The sequence below is a fragment of the Somniosus microcephalus genome, chromosome 27, assembly GCF_052327205.1.
Source record: "Somniosus microcephalus isolate GS21.2 chromosome 27, FLI_Smic_1.0, whole genome shotgun sequence".
NCBI classification, from domain to species: domain Eukaryota; kingdom Metazoa; phylum Chordata; class Chondrichthyes; order Squaliformes; family Somniosidae; genus Somniosus; species Somniosus microcephalus.
In genome coordinates this window covers 14,983,669-14,991,990 of record NC_141013.1, presented here as the reverse complement: position 1 = coordinate 14,991,990, position 8,322 = coordinate 14,983,669, and the positions used below count along the sequence as shown (strand labels likewise).

Below are 8,322 nucleotides of genomic sequence, written 5' to 3'. Positions count from 1 at the left end.
CCCTAAAGGATCAGCTGGGTTTTTACAACAGTCCGGTAGTTTCAAAGTCACTAATACTGATACTAGCTTTTATATTCCAGATTTATTTAGTTAACTGAATTTAAAGTTCCCACGTCTCCAGAACATTAGTCCAGGCCTCTGGATTACCAGTCCAATAACATAACCACTATCCTACCATTCCCAGTGATCTAACAGAAATGAAAACAAACGACTCAGGAACTCCCAAAGTATGATGATTTGAGAGAACACAGTGGGGGAAACATAAAATTCAGTATATAATTTAATTTTCACAATGATTCAACTTTAACAAAATGAAACAAATCTTCTACACATCCATTGCCGAGGTATCAAAGATGAAGCGATTAACTTGCTGCAAGTATTTTGGTTTGAGGTAGTCCTTCAGTTCGCTCTTAGTTACCCACACGTAGTCTCCCTTCTTTCTTGTCTTGAGGTCTCCATTTATCAGCAATGCTTTAAAGAAAAACACTTTGGCCCCCACATTGCTGGAAGTTCGCACGGCCTTAGAATACTTGTATTTATAGAAGCCGGCCGGAGCGTTGCCCAGAAAAACAGCTTGCAATTCATTTCCTGTAAAATTTTAAAGTGGGGGGGGAAATTAATTAAAAAATGATATTCCAAAGGTGCTGGCTACCTTTATTGTGTGAGGAAACAAACTTAAATATGTCAGGGACAGATATAATTAAAGAGGAAAGACATCTGATTGGTTAAAGAACCAGAAATAACATGAGGAAACTTTTCTTTTTATTAACACAGCGAGTTGTGATCTGGAATGCACTGCTTGAAAGGGTGGTGGAAGCAGATTCAATGGTAACATTCAAAAGAGAACTGGATAAATAAGTGATGGGAAGAATGTACAGGGCTATGGGGAAAGAGCAGGGGAGTGGGATTAATTGGATAGCTCTACCAAAGAGCTGGCACAGGCACGATGGACCAAATGGCCTCCTCCTGTGCTGTATCATTTAAGGATTCTAATTGAACAGAGCATTATGTATAAAAAGCTACCAAAAAAGTTGTTACCAGATAGCGTAGACAAGGTGCGTTCTGCAGTCTGCCTCATGGTTTCCCCCAGCTTCCATTCACTCTGTGGCAGCAACCAGATCTCTTCATCCCCCACTTTTTCCTTTATTAATAGTATTAGTTTTTCATCCAATCGCCTGTTCAATGTTGATCTGTCGCTCTTCTTGTCAGCTTCGAAGAGACAGGTAGAAAAGCACATTTTGAATAATGGCCTGGACAGCCATCGGCACTGTTGCAAGAGTTAACGTTTCAGGTCGATGACTTTTTGTCAGTATGGGACTCTCTTTACAGATGTAACAGTCTTTTGGGATTTGCAATAACTACATTTAAAGGTCGATTTTGAAGTTGGACATAACATCGGAACCCTTCAATAGTGTTTCTGCCATTGTGTATTCTCTATAATAATGACAGCACTTGCCACGCTCCCAGGCGATCATTCAGAACATTTGAACGAAAGAATAAAATTAAAAGCGTTTTGTAGTTGTCAGAGGCAGTTTTAAAAGCCAAATAAATCACTACAATATGTCCCCGAGCACCACTGAGATTACAAATCCACAATGATGGACAGTATATATTTCTAGCAGACAGGCTCCACAACAAACAGCAGAACCTGGCTACAAACAAAACCTCCAACCCCATGATTCAGAAGAGACTTTTAGAACTGGGCTTTTAATATGTGTAACTTTACCGTAAACAGAGTCCTGAGACACATGCAATTACTTTATGCCGAAAGTTCCTCCAACTCAAAACTGCAGTCCAGCAGGAATTTTATTACGAAATTCGACAACGTTGCAGCCTTCTCCCCAAGGCGATTAATGTGAAAGATCAGTGAGACTGCAATTTAAAGTGTGCCGTACTCAGCAAGATGTGACTGCATTGCAAACATCAGGAATCACATTCTGTTGAGCACCAGCCACTTCAGACTGCAATCTCCAACACAAGCAGACTGCCTGCCAATCATTTTTTTTTTTTAATTACAGAAATACCGAGGTAAAGGTTCAAGGTCACAATACAGCACACTGCAGCAAAGTAGCACCCTAAACCTCACTACTTTATTCTGGGATACTGGAATTCTAGGAGAACCAAGGTGTCACAGGAAAATGGAGACAAATGAGTCTGGTGCTGCGGGGCGAGAAATCTGCCAAAATGGCAATTCTTGGGAGGATAGGTCAATTTGTTTGTGAAAACAGATATGAATACACAGATGAGCTTTTAAGAAGGGATCAACATCAAGATGACGACTCTCTAACTGTAGTTAATTATTAAGGAATGTTAGAGGTCCAAAACCTTTTAACATGTAGAAATGGAATGTTGGAAATTCCAAGAATATAAATCAAATCAAATCAACTTTTATTGTCATTGTTAGTGCACAAGTGCAGTACAACGAAATGTAGGCTTGCGGCTCGCTCCCGAGAGTGTACATTTAGATTAATATATTCCAACATGCTGGATGTTTTCTATCATCTATCGCAATCTTACTCTACCACCAAGGGTGAAAAGAGTAGGACAGAAGATGGGCTAAATGAAGAGAAAGTGGTTAGGTGACACCAAACTGGAGTTGCAAAAGTCAGGACTGTATGAGGAAGGAAAGACTGAGGGACGTAAGGAGTTCTACAGTTTTAAGGCTCTGGAAAATGAGTTGAAGTAGGAAATGGGGGCAATTATGTAATAATCACTGAATTGAAATTGTGTAGACTTTGATTCAAAAGCTATTCCTTGCTGATTAATGAAAAACTTTGGACGGCATATACTGGAAACACAGTAACTACAGGAAACTCTATTATCTGGCACCAACAGGACCAGCGTGGTGCCGGTTTATCAAAAAGTCCAGATTACAGAGAGGTATAGTTTAAAAGGTACGAGAGCTCCGTACACAGCAACAAATCCAGGCTTCCCTGTTGCTTAGCAACATGTGCAGGAACTCCGGCCACAGACCAAGCGTCCCTGTTGCTTAGCAACAAGTGCACAAACCCCAGTTACACAGCCACAGATCCAGGAACTGCCACTAATATGAAGTAAAACTTACCGGAACCTACTCCTGAATTTTGCCAGTTAACAGAGATTTCCGGTTATTTAGGTGCCGGTTAGAGTTTCCTGTAATGAGCACAAGAACTTGGGGCACTTTGTGACAAATATGATGGGATACTGTTGAGTAGAAAAAGACACTGACCTTGTACTCTATCAGCAACCTTGAACTGTCTGAGCTTCTGTTCCCACATATCCTCCAGATCTTGGCCAGTCACAATGTCTTGGCCAACATCCTCTTCCTCATCCGAATCGTAATCGTCTGCCTGCCTCCGACGAATTTTTTCTTCATCTTCAAAAACTCGGAGCTCGTGATCAGAGTAGAGGCTTTTCTCCAGTTCTATCTGTAAAAGGTAGAAGAGGTCACTTGCACTTCAGGAACCCAGCAGGGGCTGAACTTACCAGCAGGCTTTCTGAGACAGTAGCCTCCAGGTCAAGTGTTTCAAGTGCAACAAGCAGAATAAAACTTAGAAAACGATAGAATGATTCAGAGCGTTCTCATGGCACCAGTGGGCAACATTAAAAAAAAATGTCTGGCAAAACCATCACTACAAAGCCGGCAATTTCCCCAATTGAAGTGTTAGAGTAGAACCTCTGCTGCTTCAACCTTGAGTTTGAAAATCCACATTCCTAGGCATTTTAATCAGTCATTTTTTTTTTTAAAAAGGATCCCGTTTTCTCTCTTTCTGATGACACTGACTCGATGGGGCGCAGTGTCACAGGCATTAGCAGCTCACTCATACCTCAGCCATGTAGCCATTCTTTAAGTGTGCATCTAGACGCACTGAATGTCGGCAAGCTATTCGTCTGTGGCAGCTAGCACAGCCAAGTTTGATATTTTCACATATATGCACTTTCCATTAGAGATCACTGAATCACAAGCAGCAACGCTGGATGATTTTCCCCCTCTCTGGCCCAGGGGCGCTGGAGGCCAATGGCAGCGCCCATATTACTACTCCAGCCGAGGTCAAATAACTCAGTACAGACAAGAGGTCAAATAACTCAGTACAGGACTGGAGGATTTTAGCTATGAGGAAAAATTGGATAGGTTGGGGATGTTTTCTTTGGAACAGAGGAGGCTGAGGGGAGACTTGATTGAGGTGTATAAAATTATGAGGGACCTAGATAGAGTGGATAGGAAGGACCTATGGACAGCATGGTATCGTGTCTGCTAGGCATAGTTTTTAAAAAATATGTTGGCCTAGTCATGACTTGTTAGTATACAAGACAAGGTAACAATTTTTCCGTTCTGTTAGTGATGCAGTGATTATTTAACTATACACCAGTGACTGGTGTTAAGAGACCATGAATAATTTTCACAACAGGATAAACTGTACCAACGCAGGTAGATTAATGCTTATGGGCAATGCTTAAATAGTATCCACAAGGGATTTATGCCCTGTATGAACAAATTAGGTCATTGGGAAGAAAGCAGGAACTTTCTCAAAGTCAAGAGTACCCACAGTCACTTCACCATTAAATATTGAACACAATATATAGATGCCTCACCAACATCACTAAAACAGGTTATCTGGTCATTATCATATTGCTGTTTGCGGGACCTTACTGTGCACAAATCGGCTGCCACATTTCCTACAACAGTACACTTCAAAAGTACTTCATTGGCTGTAAATTACTTTGGGATGTCCTGAGCTCACGAAAGACGCTATAGAAAAGCAAATTCTTTTTTTTTCTGTTTTTGTACAATAATTGTGTTGTGAGGATGTGACCTGAAGTGTTCGATGGAGCAGTGTAGACGGAGCGTTACCCTCTAACACTTATTAACTGACTCGAGTGTCTGATGGACGGACACAGCATGGTATAGTGCCACACCATGCAAGTGCTCCATTACTCTGCACCAATGTCTCATCATAAAGAACACTAAATTCACAATTAGAGCTAACAAATACCAGGGGGCACAATCTTAAAATTAGAGCTCGGACATTCAGGAGTGCAATTGGGAGCACTTTATCACACAACAGGAAATGGAAGTGTGAAACTCTCTCCCCCTAAGTTTGCAGATGATACAAAAACTGGCTGTGTGGCTGATAGTGAGGAAGAAAGCTGTAGACTGCAGGAAGATATCAATGGGCTGGTCAGGTGGGCAGAGCAGTGGCAAATGGAATTCAATCCAGAGAAGTATGAGGTAATGTATTTGAGGAGGGCTAACAAGGTAAGGGAATACACAATAAATGGTAGGACACTGAGAAGTGCAGAAGATCAGAGGGACCTTGGAGTGCATGTCCACATATCCCTAAAAGGTAGCAGGACAGGTAGATAAGGTGGTTAAGAAGGCATACGGGATACATTCCTTTATTAGCCGAGGCATAGAATATAAGAACAGGGAGGTTATGCTTGAACTGTACAAAACACTAGTTAGACCACAGCTGGAGTACTGTCTACAGTTTTCGTCACCACATTACAGGAAAGATGTGATTGCACTAGAGAGGGTACAGAGGAGATTTACGAGAATGTTGGCAGAACCAGAGGATTTTAGCTATGAGGAAAAATTGGATAGGTTGGAGATGTTTTCTTTGGAACAGAGGAGGCTGAGGGGAGACTTGATTGAGGTGTATAAAATAATGAGGGGCACAGATAGAGTGGATAGGAAGGACCTATTTCCCCTAGCAGAGAGGTCAATAATCAGGGGACATTGATTTAAAGTAACTGGTAGAAGGATTAGAGGGGAGTTGAGGGGAACTTTTTTCACCCAGAGGGTGGTGGGGGTCTGGAACTCACTGCCTGAAAGGGTGGTAGAGGCAAAACCCTCATCACATTTAAAAAGTACAGGAAACTTTGTGCTATCCGGCACCCACGGGACCGAGCTGCTGCCGTTGCCTCAAAACTGCCGTCCTCTCCAGAGTTAATGTTGAGAGATACGGAGATTCTTATCTCCGTATTTGACAACAAACACTGTTGCTTAGCAACAGCTTCTAAACACTCGGGTGTGGCCTGCAAGCTCTGTAGCTGAAGCTGTTGCTATAGCTACAGACCTTGCACAGCTTGACTGTTCAAACAAAGCAAAAAAAACAAACAAAAAGAATAAAAAGTGGCTGCTGATTTTTGCCGGTGGCTCCAGATTACCGGATAGCTCACCTCCGGATAGCACAAAGTTTCCTGTACTTAGATATGCACTTGAAGTGCCGTAACCTACAAGGCTACGGACCAAGAGCTGGAAAGTGGGATTAGGCTGGATAGCTCTATTTTGGCCAGCACAGACACGATTGGTCAAATGGCCTCCTTCTGTGCTGTAAATCTCTATGATTCTAAAGGTTGTGGATGCTGGGTCAACTAAAATATCCAAGAGTTTTTTCTTTTATTTGTTCATGGGATGTGGGCGTCACTGGCAAGGCCAGAATTTATTGCCCATCCCCAATTGCCCTCCAGAAGATGGTGGTGAGCCGCTTTCTTGAACCGCTGCAGGCCATGTGGTGAAGGTACTCCCACAGTGCTGTTATGGAGGGATTTTGACCCAGGGACGATGAAGGAACGGCAATATACTTCCAAGTCAGGACGGTGTGTAACTTGGGTGGGGAACTTGCAGGTGATGGTGTTCCTATGCGCCTGCTGCCCTCGTCCTTCTAGGTGGAAGAGGTCGCGGGTTTGGGAGGTGCTGTTGAAGAATCCTTGGCGAGTTGCTGCAGTGCATCTTGTAGATGGTACACACTGCAGCCACGGTGCGCTGGTGTGGAGGGAGTGAATGTTTAAGGTGGTGGATGGGGTGCAAATCAAGCGGGCTGCTTTGTCCTGAATGGTGTCGAGCTTCTTGAGTGCTTTTGGAGCTGCACGCATCCAGGCAAGTGGAGAGTATTCCATCACGCTCCTGACTTGTGCCTTGCAGATGGTGGAAAGGCTTTGGGGAGTCAGGAGGTGAGACACTCGCCGCAGAATACCCAGCCTCTGACCTGCTCTTGTTGCCACAATATTTATGTAGCTGTTCCAGTTAAGTTTCTGGTCAATGGTGACCCCCAGGATGTTGATGGTAGGGGATGCTAATGCATGACTGTCAAGGGGCGGTGGTTCCCACATTACAACAGTGACTCCACTTTAGAAGTACTTAATTGGTTGTAAAGCGCTTTGAGACATCCGGTGGTCGTGAAAGGCGCTATATAAATGCAAGTCTTTCTTTTTCTTAAGACTCTCACTTGTTGGAGATAGTCACTGCCTGAGTGAGAGTGATAGAATTTTATTTATTATGATAGATTTTGGGGGGTACAAGTACCAAGGGATATGGAGCAAAAGGTGTGTATATAGAGTTGAAGTACAGAATAGCAATGATCTGACTGAATGATGGAACAGGCTCGAGGGGCTGAAGAGGAGGAATTTCTTCACCCAGAGAGTGGTGAACCTGTGGAATTCTCTACCACAGAAGGCAGTGGAGGCCAATTCATTAAATATATTCAAGAAGGAGTTAGATATATTTCTTAAGGCTAAAGGGATCAAGGGGTATGGGGAGAAAGCAGGGACAGGGTACTGAATTTGGATGATCAGCCATGATCTCATTGAATGGCGGAACAGGCTCGAGGGGCCGAATGGCCCACTCCTGCTCCTATCTTCTCTTCTTCTTCTTAGGCAGTCCCTCGGAACTGAGGATGACTTGCTTCCACATTAAAAATGAGCTCACAGGTGACTGATGAGTCCAATGCGGAACCTACAGTCTCTGTCACAGGTGGGGCAGACGGTGGTTCTATGTTTTCTATGAATGGCCTGTTGCTCGGCTCAAGGAGCACAAGTGCGCACGCGTGGACCCTACACTCTCCCGGCGCGCCCCCGTGGCGCGTGCCCGCGCCTACCTGCTCCAGCAGCCGCGCGAACGCGCTTTCCATCGGGTTCATCTCCCGCGATACGACGGCCGCTCGCTGCAGGCACACCGCGCCGCAGCATCGCCAACCGGACCCCACCGGGCCCGGGGCGGTGTCTTGATCTGGGCCACCCATCAGCCTCACGGAATGGAGCTGCGAACCAGCACCTCCTCTCGCTGGCCCGCCGAGCCGCGGGCCGACCAGGAGCCCGAGCACGGGAAGCCGACGCAGCGCGGCCGCCATCTTCGACCCACCCGCCGCTACCACTCGCACTGCGGGGGGAGTGGGCGGGAAACACCAACTGCAATCACGCACTATCAGTCCCGCCGTCACATTACCATCTCACATAACCGGGATAAGCACCAATAAATAAAAGTCTGTTGGCAAACACAACACGAGCTGAAAATCGCGGCACATTCCATAATAAATTATTATTACGTCCCCTATGAATAAATAA

General features: G+C 44.6%; 1 protein-coding gene across 1 annotated transcript; it reads right to left on the bottom strand.

Moving 5' to 3' along the window:
• Positions 1-267: 267 nt before the first annotated feature.
• mrpl46 (mitochondrial ribosomal protein L46) lies at positions 268-8,143 on the bottom strand. Its single transcript, XM_085968571.1, has 4 exons — positions 7,857-8,143; positions 3,209-3,407; positions 1,039-1,209; positions 268-588 (listed from the first exon to the last, which is right to left on the bottom strand). The coding sequence occupies exons 1-4, from the start codon at positions 8,106-8,108 to the stop codon at positions 326-328; spliced, it is 885 nt and encodes a 294-aa protein (XP_085824697.1). The 5' UTR covers positions 8,109-8,143; the 3' UTR covers positions 268-325.
• Positions 8,144-8,322: the final 179 nt, after the last annotated feature.

Coding starts and splice junctions, on each gene's coding strand:
- mrpl46 (XM_085968571.1), bottom strand. CDS start 8,108: ATGGCGGCCGCGCTGCGTCGGCTTCCCGTGCTCGGGCTCCTGGTCGGC. Junction 3,408..7,856: donor TCGCGCGGCTGCTGGAGCAG/GTAGGCGCGGGC, acceptor TACCTTTTACAG/ATAGAACTGGAGAAAAGCCT. Junction 589..1,038: donor CACCTTGTCTACGCTATCTG/GTAACAACTTTT, acceptor AAAATTTTACAG/GAAATGAATTGCAAGCTGTT.